The 17743-nt window shown below is 41.4% G+C and overlaps 1 protein-coding gene across 4 annotated transcripts in view; it reads left to right on the forward strand.

Annotated features, from left to right (window-relative positions):
• The window catches only part of col4a6 (collagen, type IV, alpha 6), a 137853-nt gene that overhangs the window by 101671 nt on the left and 18439 nt on the right, over window positions 1-17743 (forward strand). For 2 of the 4 annotated variants that reach the window (XM_078164644.1, XM_078164646.1), the window contains exons 9-25: window positions 241-276; window positions 395-457; window positions 842-877; window positions 1007-1048; window positions 6904-6996; window positions 8806-8859; window positions 9027-9089; window positions 9311-9355; window positions 9912-9965; window positions 11560-11629; window positions 11748-11858; window positions 11949-12098; window positions 12571-12618; window positions 14268-14354; window positions 15348-15505; window positions 15659-15841; window positions 16352-16535. In XM_078164644.1, the coding sequence (XP_078020770.1) occupies window positions 241-276; window positions 395-457; window positions 842-877; window positions 1007-1048; window positions 6904-6996; window positions 8806-8859; window positions 9027-9089; window positions 9311-9355; window positions 9912-9965; window positions 11560-11629; window positions 11748-11858; window positions 11949-12098; window positions 12571-12618; window positions 14268-14354; window positions 15348-15505; window positions 15659-15841; window positions 16352-16535 (1477 nt within the window). Of the gene's footprint in view, window positions 1-240; window positions 277-394; window positions 458-841; window positions 878-1006; window positions 1049-5602; window positions 5693-6903; window positions 6997-8805; window positions 8860-9026; window positions 9090-9310; window positions 9356-9911; window positions 9966-11559; window positions 11630-11747; window positions 11859-11948; window positions 12099-12570; window positions 12619-14267; window positions 14355-15347; window positions 15506-15658; window positions 15842-16351; window positions 16536-17743 lie in introns of all 4 variants that reach the window. The other 2 variants (XM_078164645.1, XM_078164647.1) reach the window with 2 other exon arrangements.

Below are 17743 nucleotides of genomic sequence, written 5' to 3' on the forward strand. Positions count from 1 at the left end.
TGGCCACTAGGTGGTGCCACAGTAAAATTGAATTAAAATAACATAGTGGTCATGAAACTTTCCATAAATCTCATTTGTGTACAGATACCCCCAAACAAGAGAGATTTTCTCCATCAACCAGTCAGCATAACTGTCTGTATTCTGTAATGAAGATAAAACATGTATTCATGTTCTGTTTTATTATAAAAGAAATGTGCCACATGTTTATTAATTCATGTTTTTCTTTTCCCCCATATTTAGAGTATACCAGGTTTACCAGGAATTGACGGTCAGCCGGTAGGATTCTTACTTTTCTCCTCTACGTTGTGATAAATTTTCTTTAATACAAAATAACACACCTGTTGTACTTCTTTGAACGCATCGTTGTGACGTGGTTGTGTTTTATTCTCTGCAGGGTATCATAGGTCCTGATGGTCCGCCTGGTTATTCTGGTCCAAGAGGGCCTGAGGGATATCCTGTATGTAAACTGATTCACCTCAGACTGCTCCCTGCATATTGACATTATGTTCAGTTACATATTTGTGTTTCATACATCAAATTCTCTGAGGTGCTGTGTGTTATATATCTGATGGTGGTATGTGGCAGCTGATGGTGTAAGGAAAAATGCTATAAAACCAGTTTAATATACAGGAAATAATTTATTATTACATAATCTATTGTTAATTAATCCATAAGATGATGTTGTAATATGTATTAAAATTCAGGAGTTTAGCCAGTCATAAATTTGACACAAATCTTTCCACCTGTCTAAGAATACTTATTTTAAATTTTCTTTCGATCAAAGTATTTGTGAATATTATTTCTGATTTTGTTGCTGACTTTATCTACCGTCTGTATCCAGGGCCCACCTGGTCCTCCCGGTCTCCCAGGGCCAATGGTAAGTCAAACAACAGAGTACAATCATGTATCATATTCTGTGATAAGGCAGTCCACAGCTGTCAAAGAATGTGGAAAGTTATTGTTCTTGTTCCTCCAAGTGCGTTCTGTTAACCCTTGTTGTTTTTAGGGGAGCCGTAGTGACGGATATGAAGGAGAGAAAGGAGACAAGGTATGCTTTGTTAACTGAAGAGCGCATGTAGACTCATTTGTCTGTAGAGATTGATGCAGATACACACGTAATGGCCTGTTGAGTGAGTGCAGCTAGCTGAACAGTAACATCTGCACGTCTTTTTTAAACTCTTGAACGCACTCTTTGTTCTTGTCTCGTTCAGTTTCAGTTTTTCCATCACTTACACAATGAACAGTCGTAGTTCAGCTCCTCAGACTTAAAGACACTATAATACCAGTGAAAGCCATTTGGACAGTGTGTAAATGGTTTACATGCCATTTATCAAAGGATTTGATTTTTTAGTTGGTGTTAATTCCCACCTCAGAATGTACACAGTGACATACAGATGTTATATACCAAGACACAAGCTGTTTGCATGTTGCCTGTGAGTGACATTGAGGATACTTTATCTCCATGATAGCATCTCAGGCGATAGTTTGAGATGGATGCCGGAGCCAAAGTATAAAATCCACAACATTTAACTTATTAGAAATAAACTTTAAAGGTCCAACATTTGTGGCGTAAAATTGATTGTCATCTAGGCTAAAATAAGTCTGATGATTTCATTTTTGTCGACCCAGGTGTGCATTAGCCTAGCTTAGCGCAAAATCAGGCAGCAGGAAGACCAGGTAGCCTTGCTGATTTAAAAAAAATTGGGGGTTTTTTGGACACAATTTGGAATGTATAGCCAGTTCCTGATAACTTTAGGGATGTTTTTATAGCTTGTTGTTTAGCTAGTTAGCAAGGAAGTATTTTTTGCCACCTAGCAGCCTTCATGCAAAGCTAAAGTTGGCTAACATGCCCCAGCCATGTCACTAGACTGCGTGATGAAGTTTGCTTGGTTTAAATCATTGTTTTAAACCCTTATGCCTTACTAAATAAAGGCCTGAGAATTTCCTAAAGAACATTTCTTTACTGTGACCAAATGGTGAAGAGACTTAGCATTAAATTAATCATGGTTTTACAGTACGTTGTGGTTTCTACACTTTCGCTCCCGTTAATGTCAGCTACAGACACCAAAACAGCAGGCTTAGAGTGCTCTAGCTGGGTCCTAGCTGTGTGAGTGTGTATGCATTTATGTGTGTGTGTGTGTGTGTGTGTGTGTGTGTGTGTGTGTGTGTAATGAATTGGTTGGACATAATACTGTGCATGTTAAAATCTGACTGGTGGTGGCTTGGCAACCTGCACTTCTTCCGTCCAACACGCATTAATTCACCCACCATCTATCCTTCCCCCCTCTAACCCCACCCATCCCTGCACCCCTCCATCCTCCTCCTCCTCCTCCTTTCTCCATCCTCAGATTGACCACTGAACTGTTTGTTGCATCCGTTTCCTGTTTGATAAAAAGATCACATGAACCTCTACTTGATTCAGTCTGGTTTGTTCTTTCGAATGATCTGTGGTGCCACTGAGACAAGTCGCAGACTCCCTCAGATGTGTTTTAAGTCAGATCTGGATTCACTGTTTCATTTTGAATTTTCAGTCAAATCCCAAAATCTACTTGAAGTGTAGTTTGTGTGTTGACCAGTGGCATTACACACTTGTTTCCCTCACCGTTGAGTGATGGCTCAGAGATTTTACATGATGAAGTTTTTCTCCAAAATTAGAAAAATGAAGCAAATGCTGAAGTAAAATTTATCCAATCTTGACCTGACTGTCCAGCATTAAATATCAATTCTGCTTCAATCAGGAAAAGTACACAAATACTAAAAAAATAAAACTTCATTATTCAAATGTCTGAGCTGTCACTGTGGAGGCCGATCTGTGGACTGTAACTGGGTGCTGGAATCACTTGCTCCTACTTCCCACGTCACACTTTATCCTCCCTTTAATCATGTTTGGGCATCTGGTGGTGGTGAACCCTGGGATTTGTAGTCCATCTGCCTGCTCTTTGACTCCTCAACCTCCATCCAACCACCCACCCATCTCATTTTGAAACAATCACACAAAGAGTACTAACAAGTCATCTTCCTCACACATTGCATGCATGTTATGCTCCACCAAAACACTGAACTCAGACAGATTCAGGGTTGAACTGAATGTGGAAACAGCTGGATTTACTGTTGAGCCTGTTTAGATAGGTTTCTTTAGGATGGTGTTTTTCTCTTTTAGCCATGGGGGAAAATGGGAACTTGAGATATCTTAAAATTGATCAACAAGTAACTCAAGATAAAGTATCCCTGAGCTCTCTTCTCCTTCTCTCTCTTTGTCTTTCTTTCTCTCTTTATCACTCCTTTTATTGTTTTTCTTTGTGTCTTCAAGTCTCTCCTCTTTGCATTCATATATTGTTCTGTTCTTTTTTGTTTTTCATCTACCTAGCAAGCTACCCAACTACCTAACCATCTACCTACTTACCCTCGTAGTTACCTACCCGCCTACCTATCCACCCACCTACCCACCTACCTATCTACCCACCTACCTACCCACCTACCTATCTACCCACCTACCTACCTACCTACCTACCCACCTACCTATCCACCCACCTACCTACCCACCTACCTACCTATCTACCCACCTACCTATCTACCAACCTACCTACCCACCTACCTATCCACCCACCTACCCACCTACCTATCTACCCACCTACCTACCTACCCACCTACCTATCCACCCACCTACCTACCCACCTACCTACCTACCTACCCACCTACCTACCCACCTACCTATCCACCCACCTACCTACCCACCTACCTATCCACCCACCTACCTCCCTAGCTATCTACCTTCCCACCAACCTAGCTTCTTACCTACCTACCCACATAGCTACCTAACTTCCCACTTACCTACCCACCTACCTACCCACGTAGCGACCGACCGACCGACCTACCTACCTACCTACCTACCTACCCACCCACCTACCTCCCTAGCTATCTACCTACCCACCCACCCACGTAGCTACCTAACTTCCCACATACCTACCTACCAACCTACCCACGTAGCGACCTACCTAACCACCCACCTGCCTATCTACTCATCTACCTACCTACCTCCTTCCCTACCTGCCCACCTATCTACCTCCCTCCCTCCCTGCCTACCCACCTATCTATCTACTCACCCACCTACCTTCCTAGCTATCTACCTACCCACCCACCCACTTACCTCCCTCCCTACCCACCTTCATCCCTACTACCCACCTACCTTCCCTAAATACCCACCTACCTCCCTACCTACCCACCCACCTACCTCCCTCCCTACACACCTTCATTCCTACCTGCCCACCTACCTTCCCTAAATACCCACCTACCTCCCTCCCTACACACCTTCATTCCTACCTACCCACCTACCTACCTAACTACCCACTTACCCACCTACCCACTCACCTACCTACCTACTCACCTACCTACCTACTCACCCACCTACCTACAAACCTACCTACCCACTCACCTACCTATCTATCTACATCTAACTTTGTAAGAGAGCAAAGCTGACCAGGGCCGTGTTTGTTCCTGTCACTATTATACATTATCTATCTCTGCACACTATATGGCCAAAAGTACGTGGACAGATGTGTTTTATGTGCAGTTGTGGTCTAGAAAATTTTAATCCTGCAGCACACAAGGTCGTTTTCGACATTATTAATGGTACACTGTTGCTTGTAAACAGTATCACCAGCAGAGGTGAAAGCCAATCCCAGATTCATATTTGCATTTTGCGGCTGTATCCATGATTTCCTCAGTTTCTTCTTGGAGGTACGTTGTTCACAGTCTGGTGCCTGTTCACTACCCTCTTTCAAGTTCTGCCCTCACTGAGTGTTGTGCCCAGGAACGTCCCAAACACAGCAGATTAACAAGAAATAAGAACATACAGGCAAAGGGGCAGAGTCTCTGCAGATAAATATGCTGCCAAACACTTTTAGTGGGTCATAAGTGATGACTGAGAGGGATTACTTTTGTTTGAGTAGATACGTTGTTTTTAAGGACAAACTCTGCAAAGTGTACCTTTATGTAAGCAAGTAACTTTGTTTATGTAGCACTTTTCATAAGAAGACATAACAAAGTGCTTCATAAATAAAAACAAGGCAACAGACAGAAGAGTTAAAATAAATACAATTTAAAACAAACAAAGGATCAACATGAACCAGAGATGTTGTCTTTTTTATTCCTCGCCTTCCTCTTCCTTGTCTAAACATACCGCCTACATTGCCCACAATGCAACTTGGCATTTCAGGCGTGTCATGCTAGCAAACATCAAACTTGTAGTCTTCAGCCCCAAGTGATGCTGACTCAAGTGACATAATTTGAGGCAATTTTTTTTTTTTAAATTTCACACAGCTCCCTCTAGACTCGAGCCACAAAAAGCTTTATACATCTACTTTAGCTCCATGTGTAATGATCAGGTGTCCACATACTTTTGGCCATATAGTTTTATTATCTATCTTTCTATCATCTCTGCTTGTTTTTTCTTTTCTTCATCTTTTCTGCCCCTTCTCTCTTTTTATATCTACATCTTTTCCTCTCACCTCCCATCTTGACCTCTTTCCTCTTCCTGTTTCTGCTCCACTACTCTGCCCCTCCTGATTGGCTAACGGTGTGTTGTGTGTATTTCGGACTCCAGGGCGACGTGGGTCTTCCCGGACCCAGTGGTACTCCCGGCGACGGGTCGCTAACAAGCGAACAAACTCTCACTATCTACAAAGGATCTAAGGTAACACAGCAAGGGAAGGCTAGGAGCAGAGGTCGTAGCGCTTCCACAATGTTCGCACACACACACACACACACACACACACATACACACATACACACTCGGATGTGGTGGGGTTTCATTATAAAAGTGGCAACAAGAAGGTCAATAACACAGCAGGCAGCAGGCTGTTTGTTGTTAGAAACTAAAGGTGAAAAGAGGAAGAGGAGCAGTGATTGCAGCAAACTTTAAAGCCATGGAGGGGAAGACAAATGAGGAGCCAAAGGAGGAGGAGACTTGGGGGGGAGGAGGAGGAAAGGTTGGTCCAGTGGATCATCACCCCAGCATCTTTGTTGTGATACTTTGTCGCATAACACTTTCTACAAGCACAGCTGCTCTGGAGGCAATATTTGGATGCAATTCAGTTTAGCTTTCCCATTACTTGACATTAGACTGAAACCAGTTGAAGTAGGAACAGAGGAATCTATCTGTAGGAAGTTAACATAGCTGGTGTTTTAAGTTCAAATTATTGAGCTCAAAGGTCCAATCTTGACCTAAAAAAAGCAATTTGTCAAAGCAAGGTCAACTGACTTGGTGTTTCTGTAGCTTTCGTCCATATCTCATGACCTTCCTTGCCAGATGGAGTAACTCAGCTGTCAGCGAATGACCTACGTACAGAATTTAGGCTAAAAGATGTGGCTGAAAGTTTTGGAAACACCTAGTAATTGGATCTATTTTGAGAATTGTTCATCAGAAAATCAACTTTCTTTGTGCAGATAGTCAGATTGTCCTCTGACCTACCAAAATAAAGGCTTTCATTATCAGGAATGCATAAAAATAATGCAAATTGCTATTAAATTTTGTAGCTAAAACCAAAACTATAGACCCTGGCTCCTTCCATTAAGGTGTAGCTCAACCAATCCGATCCTTTCTGCCTCCAGAGATTCTTTGACCCTGATAAAAGTTTGTTGACTAAAGCAATGACCTTCATACTAAGACCACCCTCTCTTCATTACCCTAATGTTTCCTCACTCCTGCACTCGCTCTGTCACAGCAGCCCCTTCAGTGGCTTCATCCACAGTCAAACACAGCCCGTCATCCAGTCAACGGTCCCTCATCTCTCCCCCGTCTTCCCAAAACTCATCCGCCCCCTTTCCCCTCCTTGCCCTGCCATCTCACCGTCGCAACGGTGATCAGTATAAACAGTTCTCCTCTTCCTTGGTTACGATATCCAGGGCGACGTGGGCTTGCCCGGTGACCCCGGCCAGCCAATGATCAATGGCGTTGTGGAGTTTGTGGGTTTTCCCAAAGGAGACAAAGGAATGCAGGTTTGTTGGAAAAACGCAAGTCTTCTCATAGTCGACATTTGGAATGGCGAGCAGGATGAGCTGTGTCAAAGACGGACAAATATAGCCATGTGTCCCTCAACCTCCCACCTAATCAATACAATTTTCTCTTGGTGATTAAGTCATAAGTTTGTCGAACAATATGTATGGTTTTGCAAGTTTTTAACCCCAAAACTGTCATCTTTCATACATGGCATTACTCATCGACAGTTGTACAAAGCTGCCTTACCTTCCTAATAGCCATTGGTGTAATCTTGTTTTATGTAGTACAGAAATTAAAGGAATACTTCAACCCAGAAATGATCATTTCTGTATCAGTTACACAACCCACGTTACCTTGAATTTGTGAAGAAAACTTCATGTTTCTCTCATGCCTTCATGGTGAACAAAGAATCCAAAATGTAGAAAATTCTTGATGAATCGAAGTCAGGGATCCGCTTTTAACGACGGCAAAACTACAACAAAATATCTCTTTACAAACTCTAAGACAACTCATATAGCATATTCCAACTCTCATTTATCCAGTCAAATTCTCTTCAAAGCCAGACTGTTGACAAAAACTGTCATTTTACCTCACTGAACACAGGAGCTGCCGATCTACCACTGCCTCAATCGGTAGCTTCTTTGTAGCATTGTGCAACTTTGGTGTTTTAGAAGGTTATTCATCAAAGTGAACTGATGGAGGCAGTGGTAGACTTACACTTAGTCCCTCTTTACTCTAATTCACCAAGATTTTTCTCAGTTTTTGGATTCTTCGTCCACCATGGGGGCATGCAAGAAAACCAAACTTTTCTTCAAGTCCAATGTAACATGGGGTGAGTAACTGATATAGAAATGATCATTTGGGGGTGAAGTATTCCTTTAACTTGCAGAGACTTGAAACTAACCAGCAAAAGAAACTCCATTACAGTATTGATTTCACAACCTTTAGTGTTTTCATTTTATTTTAGGTAATAATTACTTTCTATCATCACGTGGTAAGGTTGGTTACAGTAGGTCAGTTTTGAAAAGCTGTTGCATTGAAGGACTCTTCAACATCCACAACCTTTTTATCCTTTTGATAACATGATGTTTACATTTTCTTAAAAAAAGTATAATCTAATGCTTTTTTTCCAGCATTTATAAACATCAAAGCGTACTTGAATGCACCAACAGAGGAGAGTTTTAAAACACTCACAGTTACATTTTCAGTACCACACAATGATGATGAACCTTTGACAAAACGCTACGGACATCAAAAGGTCACTGTGATGATAAAAGTTGACTGTATAAACTGAAAAAAAAAAAATCCAGTGGCTGCCAGGAAAAGTCGAGCTCACATAAAGACCACATCGAGACCAAAGGTAACTGAAGCCACTACAGTTATCAGAGTGGAAAAGCCCACTGTGAACATTAGAGGTAGCACTTTATCCCCTTGTTGCTAACCATAGAGACGGAAATAATCTGAATCATCCACCCTGGATTCTTTAGTGTTCCAAGCCCAACACAGTGCATCCTCTCAGGGGTTTGAAGAGCACTGCAGCTGGGCTGGGAACCACAGTCTGTCTACTTGATCCAAATATTATTCCCATCATCCTCAAGGCCACTATGAAAGTATTGATTCAAATATTAGGACAGGTTTAAATTGTTCTCGTCTGTCTCTCGTGTGAGATTTCACTGTTTGTACTGGCTGTCAAAGGTAAGTTTAAACACAAAGTATGTGCAAGACTCTAAATGTTGCTCATAGTTCATTTAATGCAAAATGATGCCGTTCTCATGTTGTTAAGTTTGTTCTGTCTGTCTTTCTCAAAGGGTGAACCTGGTCGAAAGGGAATCAGAGGATACCCTGGCAATCCTGGCCGACCTGTAAGTGTTTTTTTTCCTGAAATAAACATTTTCAAAGACATTTCTGCAGAACAAATGTGTTAAGTAGGAAGACACCGAAGCTTAAAAAGCTTTGTTGACACAGCTGAGAGATCAATGAGAGACGTTTTACTTTAAGAAACACTTAACGATCTTTCACTTAATTCCAGGGACCTTTCGGCTATCGTGGTGAATACGGAGAGAAGGGCATTCCTGGATACCCCGGTGCAAGAGTAAGAGCTGTAGCACTGTGTTATTGCGTACAGTAAAGAAGAGGTACAAAGAAGTAGACAAATGCCCTTTTGTGGTATAAATCCTTCCCTAACCTCAGCATACTGGAGATTCCTTATGTTCTTCTTCCATGGTGAAATATGCTATTTGTCTTTTTCTGTGGTGTCACCTTTCCTTTCCCTCTTCCTCTGTGGTTGATGTCGCTTTTGATTCCACCAAACAGGGTCCTCCCGGGTTTAACGGGCCTCCTGGATCTCCAGGACAACAGGTGGGCATCTGTCAAAACTGTTCCTCTAGAACATTCAATAACTCATAAGTTGATATTATGAGACATTATACTGTGGCATGGACATAGAAAATACACAGACATACTTATTTCTGATTGGCCTACAGGTGTCATTTAACAGGACACATCGAACATATTTCTCATTAACAGTTTTATCATTGTGCTAGGTATATTAAACTGCCGGTTACCATGGCAACAGTGCTTATTGTATTTGCCACAGGACCACTTAATTCGCAGATGAAACTCATTTCATTCAGGGTTAACCCAGACTACAATTTTTTTTAAACATTGTGTTAGTAGTAGTTTTATATGACTTTTTTATACATATTTTGCATATAATCGCAAAACTGACTAGTAACTATGAAGCTGTCTGTTAAATATAATGATGTAAAATCATGATATTTGCAAGTACAAGCATAAAGTTGCAGAAAAATGGTAATAATTATGTGCAATAAAGTACAAGTACTTTTAGATTGTACTTCAGTGCCTCCTTTATCTGTACAGTAAATTCAAATTACTTAATTTTTTCCTGACACAGGGACTCAGAGGTGTTCCAGGTTACCCCGGGCAAGAAGGATACATAGGGCCCAAGGTAAAATGAGTGTGTGTTTGTGTACACTGGCTGTTGACATATTTTGTTGTGTCCCATTTTAATTCTACATACGAACTGCATACAGTATTTAAAATTCTTTGCTTAATAGTCGACTGTTTCTGCAGTTAGTGTACAAGAAATCACTGTTTTATACTAACAGGAAATTATTTATTTAATACTTGCAGATGTTAATCCAAATGCAACTTTAAAATGTCACTTCCAATTCAACCTAACAAGCACAAAGCAAACTGTCTTGCCGTTTCACCAACAGTTATCATTACTTACATTTTTTCCAGCACTGAGAAGCTTCTCTATTTAAATTATTATTATTTTTGTCACTTTTACAGTGGAAACACACTCAGTTATTTACTTAAAACTCAGAATTAACACTCTATGTAGGGTTATGCGTTTTCTTTGCAATACCCTCATTTCACCAGCAGATGGCGCCAGTGTTTCTTCAATGAATTTACCAAGGCTGGTTTAATATGCAGATGAAGAAACTTTTCTTTCAAGCATTGTGCAAGATATTCCTGTCATTTACCCAGTCAACTGGTAAATAGTTAATTTATTATTTATTTGTAAATATTTTTAAAGGAATTTATTTGTAAATATTTTACAGGAATCGTTTAAAATTGTGGTTAACAAGAGCTTATTCGCTTTCTAGACAAGAATTAACCTAACGTTAAATCATAAAAAACCGGATATAACAGTTGGCTAAATAGAAGCAGCCAGTTAGCTTAACTTAGGTTAACAGTAACATCCCAATAAAACAACTATATGTCGCTTTTTTCTTTATTTTTGGGGAGATATGGCGTTTTGATTTGGAAGCTCTAGACAACGTTAGGCTAGCTGTTTCTCCCTGTTTCCAGTCCCTCTGCTAAACTAATGTAAGGCTAACGTTAAGCTAACGTTAGCTAGCTCCTGACGCTAGCCTCTGCAGCATATATACAGTAGATGGTGTCAATATTCTTGCATCGCAAACAAATACATTAGAGTATTCCTCTAAGGTTGATTAGTGTAGACATTAGCAGTTTATTCTAAACAACATTTATTTTAAACCAATTAGGAGTCCTTTAGCTTGGCAAAAGTTTGTCCCAAGTCAAGCTAAAATAATGTCAGGGGTGTCAAAGTCATTTTAGTTTATGAGTCACATACAGCCCAATTTGATCTCAAGTTGGCCAGACCAGTAAAAGAACAAAACAACTCCTCCAAATGTTTTCCTTTACATTCTGAAAATGTTTATCCATTTACAAGAGGGATGATGATGTGCATTTTTCCCCAAATATTCCCACTCCTGTGTAGTATTGCTGGCATCACCACAGCAAATTTAAGTGAAAGCTATTGAGAAAGCAGGTGAAGTTATCCCCCTGCCTTACAAACCATCTCAAGTTTGAAGAACTATAGTGTGGTCAGGGTGGAAAGCCTCCGAATCAGCACTTTACATCTAGTAGGCTACTCACTGTTAAACCTTGCACCTTTTAGCCTTCACAAGTGCATCGATATTGGGTATGCAAAGTCATCCAGTGGGCCAGATGGGACTCTTAGGTAGACCTGTTTTGTATTTTGTTCTGAACTGGTGGTGTGTTTTTAATAGGGAGATCAGGGAGACCCCGGACCACCAGGACCACCTGCATACGTTTCTGGACAAGGCACTTCTGTTCAAGGTAACACAAAAATCCACCTCAACAATAAGACATTAATAGATCAATCCCAGGTGGCTGAGTTTTTGTTTAATATGTGCAAGTTTCTTATGTTGACCACCTTTTCTCTGATTGGCTGAAGGACCAACAGGTGACCCAGGTTTCAGTGGCCTGCCTGGTGCCCCTGGTGACCAGGGACCTCCAGGATTCCCAGGACCACCAGGCCCACCAGGAATCGGTGGAGTTGGTCCAGGTAATATACACAGACGCACAAATGCAATATTATACAGAATATATCACATAACTGTTTTTACATTAAAATGTCAATTTCCTTCATATGCAGGTGGTCGTGGATCCCCAGGTTTTCCTGGGACCCCAGGCCCAAAGGGAGAGAAAGGTAACCCAGGCATACCAGCTTATGGCTTCGAAGGAAGCCCTGGCTCCCCTGGACTCCCCGGCCCTCCTGGCCCTCCTGGACTTCAGGGCCCAGCTAGTACGTTCACACAGAATTGACTGACAGAAGCTCTTTCTTCACAGGTGGTTGTCATAAAGATTGATGTGGCTTATTTGAGAGATGAGAAGTTAGAAATCCATTGCAGTCGATAAAAGGCTCTTAATTGTAAATAAGAAAACAAACTGAACATTAGTAGTTTGTACTTCCTCTCTTGTCTTTTAGACATTTTAAATCGCTTGTTTATGTTCACTGCTATTTATTTTTCTGTGACAAAGCTGGATTCCCTGTATAAAAGGAGCTAAAATAGTAAAAAATGTTTTTTTTTTTATGAATAAAAACTTCTAGGGGAGGATACAGTATCTTTATTGTTCTGACATAGAGCTAAAGTTGGCATAATAAAATGGATTTTGTATTTTTACCAGCCATAAAAGCTAATTTCTCTCTTAAAGTATAAGACAAGACAGAATCAGACTTTAAACGTCATGGCTGACTGATTTAACTGTCCTCCAAGGCTTTTCCATTGAACCCTGCGTCATCTATCCTGAGCCCAGGCCCGAAGGCAGGTATCCTAAACAAGGCCATATTGCCATAAACGCCATGGCAATATTCAGCTCGCCAAAGTATAATTCAAAACAACAAACTTTCAGCAGACATTATCTAACTGCCAAAATGCTTTTTTTAACGCTATTCTCTGTGGAGGGTGCGGTGGTAAGTATAGATAAGACAAGCGCAGGAGGCTATTCTTCAGACTTGGATGGGAGGGTTTCTCTACTCCAAGCTTCTTTTCTCATCTTTGCCAGGAGGTGTCGCCTGTGGTGAACATAATTCACTGATTTTACATGGACTTAAATGCATGGCAGCAGTGTTGTTTGCAAACAGGGACATTTTTTTTTGTTTGTTTGTTTGTTTTCTCGGCACAAACACATTGAACGAAGGAAGACATAAGAATAGAGACACAAGCTGAAAGAAAATCACAGTAATAACAATTATAATAACAATGCACTTTTTTTTCTTTCAGTTTGTCAGAAACACATTTGAAATAATTAAACAGTGTTTTGCAGTATAAGCATTCTTGCAGCCTCACAAATTCCTTTCAGAGCTTCACTGAAACTCCTTCCTTCATCGGATACATGTGTTTGGTGATGAGAATGTTAGCGCAGAGCTCTACTTATAAATGATTTGTCATCCTTGAACCAAGACAGGTTCACAGAATTAAGACTGAAGGCCCAAATGCACTGAAATCATCTGACACATACGCTTTGATGCCCATCAAACTGCTTTGACGTGCCAAATCTGACCTTGTTTTGGTTTTGGAGCATCAAATGAGAACCCAGTGACCAAAGTCTGAGGCAGAAAGGAGACATGGCAAGACAGAGAGGCAGGCCTGCAGCGAGAGTGCACAACAGTTTCGGGCAACAGCTGACATTAGCTCTGTTAGCTTAGCTTTAAACTGTATGAACAGTTCTACAATTGTAATTCTGTAATGCTACACAAAAACAACTACCACTGCCAACAGCTTTGATACTATATGAGCCATAGGAGCATCCATTCACATGTCTGTAATGAGGCAGGTCAGTTATCTCTTTCAGTGTGTTTCAGCCTTCAGATTCTCTTCGCCATAAAAGTCTAGAATGAACATCTCTTCATAGATGACACATTTTTACCCTTTACAAAATTATAGTATAAATTTGTATCGTTAGCCATTTGTTTTCTTTTGTTTGTGTAGGTGCCAAACCGCAATGCGCTATGCATGCTGCTTGTGGCAAGTAGCTCTCAGCCATTATAGTCAATGTAAAGTCACTGAATTAGTTCAAGCACAACGCTGTTTTATATTTTAATATGATATAAACAAGTCATGCTTTCATTTATTTATTTTTGATAAGCTTCTGTCATCTTGCAAAAGCAGCTGAACTCTTTTCATATTACCTGCAGACCAAAGAGACTAATCCTGATTTCACACTGTGACACCAAGCTGCACTTGCACTGTGCTGGTTTAAATTATTCTTATTTACCTTCTGAAATATTAAGGCGTGCTTGAGAGCATGTAAAAAAGAAGTTCCTCCACAATAGGAACTTTACAGATATCCCTTTTTTTGACATCTTACATCAGTCAGTGCAGTGCAGCTTCAGTTCAAACAGAGTGAAATCTACTTTGTCACTATAATTCAGTCTTTAACTGATCGAACCTTTTCTGGTGTGTGCCTTCAGGTATTCCCTCTACCAGCACCCCGGGAGAGCCTGGGCCACCTGGCCCCAGAGGACCGCCGGGTGAAAGAGGATTCAATGGCTTCAGAGGTACACGAACATATGCGAACTGGAATTGAATTAATAACAGACAAAACCTGTGCGTGTCTGCAAGACATTACTTAAACAAAAATGTATTGTTCAGTCAACAGAAGGTAAGTGTTAGTTACCTGTACATGTTTAAATTTGTGTGCTGGAGTCAACATGTCCTGCACGTTTTTTAACATGTATGAATTTTGGGTGATCCTTTCATCACAAATAAAAGAAAGACAGATTCAGAGTGTCTGTTTGCACTCGGGTGAGAGTATTTACACTGCAGCTATTCCACTATTTACACCCATCCCTACAAGGTGTTATTATGGATCCCATTGCGTGCCGTTATCAGCTGGTATTCAATACATCAAGGTCGGAGGCGGTTAGGATGAGGGAAAAGAGATCATGTCAGGGCTAGTACTGGCCATTTTTGGATATTCTCTGATATTAAAGTGGTAAATTTACCATAAAAATCACAAATTAACTGCCAATAAGTCAGATGACATATTCTACAGAGCAGCAGTGGGCCAATGATGTCATCGATAAATGGCTCAAGCACAGGACTTTCACACAGGACTGAGGTTTGAGTCCTGTGTAAGTCAACATTGGCTTATTAATTTTATTTTTTTAGGATGTGTAAAGCTGCTGAATGCAAATTGTGTACATTAGCTTTAGCAGAATAGCTGAATAAACCCGTTTGTGTTAGCGTCATATTTCGATGTTGCTAGGACGCCCAGGAATATTCACCCACACCTACATAGCCACATTAGCTATTTACACGTGGGTGCAAAGAGCGATATTGGCCATGAACACCTGGGTGCTAATAGCATCTGCCCACAAGATTGATTTTTGAGAACAGGCTCCATAAATTTCTTCATCAGTATCTTCCCTTTATAATCACCATCTATCTCTGTTTTCCCTCATCCCTCCCTTGATCCTTGTTCCACTCTTTTATTCATCATCTTTCTGTCATCCTTTTTCTCTGTTTGTCCCATTTCCTCTGTCCTACAGGCGATCCCGGCGACTGTGCCTGTCTAGGTGGAGGCACCTCTGGGTTGCCTGGGTTACCCGGAAGTCCTGGAGCTAACGGCAGCCCCGGCTTCCCTGGACAAAAGGGTGAGCCAGGTGATCGCGGTTCACCTGGCTTTAATGGTGTTCAGGGACCTCCTGTGAGTAGAATTTTGAGTATTTTTGTTGTTGTTGACAGTTTCGTAACACTCTTAAGTGCTGTAGCAGAGAAATATGTATGTTATGAATTGAAACTGTGTGTGTGTGTGTGTGTGCAAGTTTCACAGAAATCCATCATGTCTGTCCCCCTACAGGGTCGTGCTGGTAGCCCTGGTTTCTTTGGTCGTAAGGGAGAGAAGGGCGCATCTTATTACCCCAACCTGGGTATCGGGGTGAAAGGAGAGCTCGGAGCAACTGGACCCAGAGGACCAACAGGTGAAACTGGAAAACCTGGCAGGGATGGACTCCCTGGCTTCCCTGGAGCCCCTGGACCCCCAGTGAGTGCTTAGACAAACAAAATATATACATATATGTGTGTGTGTCGGTGTGCGTATAATGTTACAGTGTCGGATGTTCATGTTAAACATGGCCAATGAGGTAAACGAATGTAAATACCCAACTTTTTTTGCTACTCGAGACAAGCTGACATCAGCCTGTGATGGATTCTTTATATGGTCATCTGCTCCAGGCTGACTACTGCAAGTGTTTCCATTACGGAGCTGCAGATGTCAGGGAAATGTAGTCCCGGGTGTCGATATTGTGAATTGAAGTATTTATTGGTGATTTTTCACCGTACAAAGTGCCGTTATTCTCTTGGCTGTAATGATGGTGTAGATATGCCGAGACCTGGTAACGCTAACCAATCAGAGCAGACTGGGCTTTTTTGGGAGGTAGGGCTTAAAGAGACAGTCGCTAAAAGGAGCAACCTGAAAATTAGCATAATAGGTTCCCTTAAAAGAAGAATTACAGAAAAGAATTTTAAAACAAACCTTACCTCTCCCCTCCAGGGCGACGCTGGTTATGGCACAGTTGGAGAGAAAGGTTTCCCAGGGTTCCCGGGGCCTAAGGGTCGTGCTGGCGGCCCTGGCGAGCCTGGTATCGGTTATAGCGGAACACCCGGCTTTCGGGGAGAGCCTGGAGACCCCGGTATATCTGGGCTGCCAGGGGCACCAGGTTTACCTGGACCTAAAGGTAAGTGATGCCGCGGAGGAACAGAGGAGGCGAAACATGGAAAGGAGGTGGTGTGTGTGTGTGTGTGTGTGTGTGTGTGTGTGTGTGTCTGTGTGTGTGTGTGTGTGTGTGTGTGTGTGCGCGTGTGTGCACTCCCCACAGGGTGAAACCCAGACCATCCGTTCATCCCATCCAATCTCTGTCCATCCTCTACAAACTGTAGTCACCATAGCAACTTCATGCTAACACCCTAAACCATTAGAGGACATTTTCTAGGGGAAAAACAGTTCCCAGGTCGTCTGCCTGACTGAAGCAGCCAAACTCTCCGGGACCTGGAGGGACAACGTGGCTCCTGTTAGATATTTTCTCTACCAAAGCAGCTTCCTGCCCCTCATGCCTCAACTGCTGCAGTTAACTACATGATTAATGGTCTCCATTAATGTGCTTAAACACTTCTTCTGCAGCCAATAATCGAAAAATCCATAAGCTGCTTCATTAGTTGACTCATTGGCGCACAATGATGTGATTTTAATGCTGATTGCGCAACAGCTACTGTGCTTCTTTAGTCTCAGAGGAAGTGAGAAGATTTCATTTGGTCAGTCAAAATTATGGATATGAATCAGTTAATTATTCACTAAGAAGTATTTTATTGTTCTGTTTAAGGAAAATACTAGTAATATCCTGCATCTAACATGACTGGGAGAAATGTAAACTACACCTAGAATGAAGTACATAAGTATATGACACCAGTGGCCTCCTTTAGACGTCCATTATTCTGTCTTCTTCTCTGAGACTAAATGACACAAAGTCCCCAGCAGCAGCTGGGCCACTCATCTTCAGTATGAATGTGTGCTCTCATACATCTCATGATGCTAATGCTAAACAACTGATTCATTTTGCTCTTAATATGAAGGTTATTGTCACTCATATGACCTGAGAGGACATTAAGAGGAACAACAAGTTTAACTTTAAGTCACAATATGACAGTGTTTTGTTACACCTGTCACTGTCTCTCTTCTCATTGAGTGGAATAACCTATTTTGAAGCACTTTTACATTGAAGCAAACATGATATTATGCTTTTGCCTTAACTGAATGAGCCTTTGATTAATTGAATGAAACTGATTTGCTGATATCTGTCTTGTAAAAAAGACAATTTAATTGCTTTATTTGGCGCATGCAAATGACCCTGACTGGCTTTGTATGCTGCCATCTTCTACCTCTCTCTCT

This window comes from Epinephelus lanceolatus, chromosome 22, assembly GCF_041903045.1.
Source record: "Epinephelus lanceolatus isolate andai-2023 chromosome 22, ASM4190304v1, whole genome shotgun sequence".
In the NCBI taxonomy this organism is placed as follows: domain Eukaryota; kingdom Metazoa; phylum Chordata; class Actinopteri; order Perciformes; family Serranidae; genus Epinephelus; species Epinephelus lanceolatus.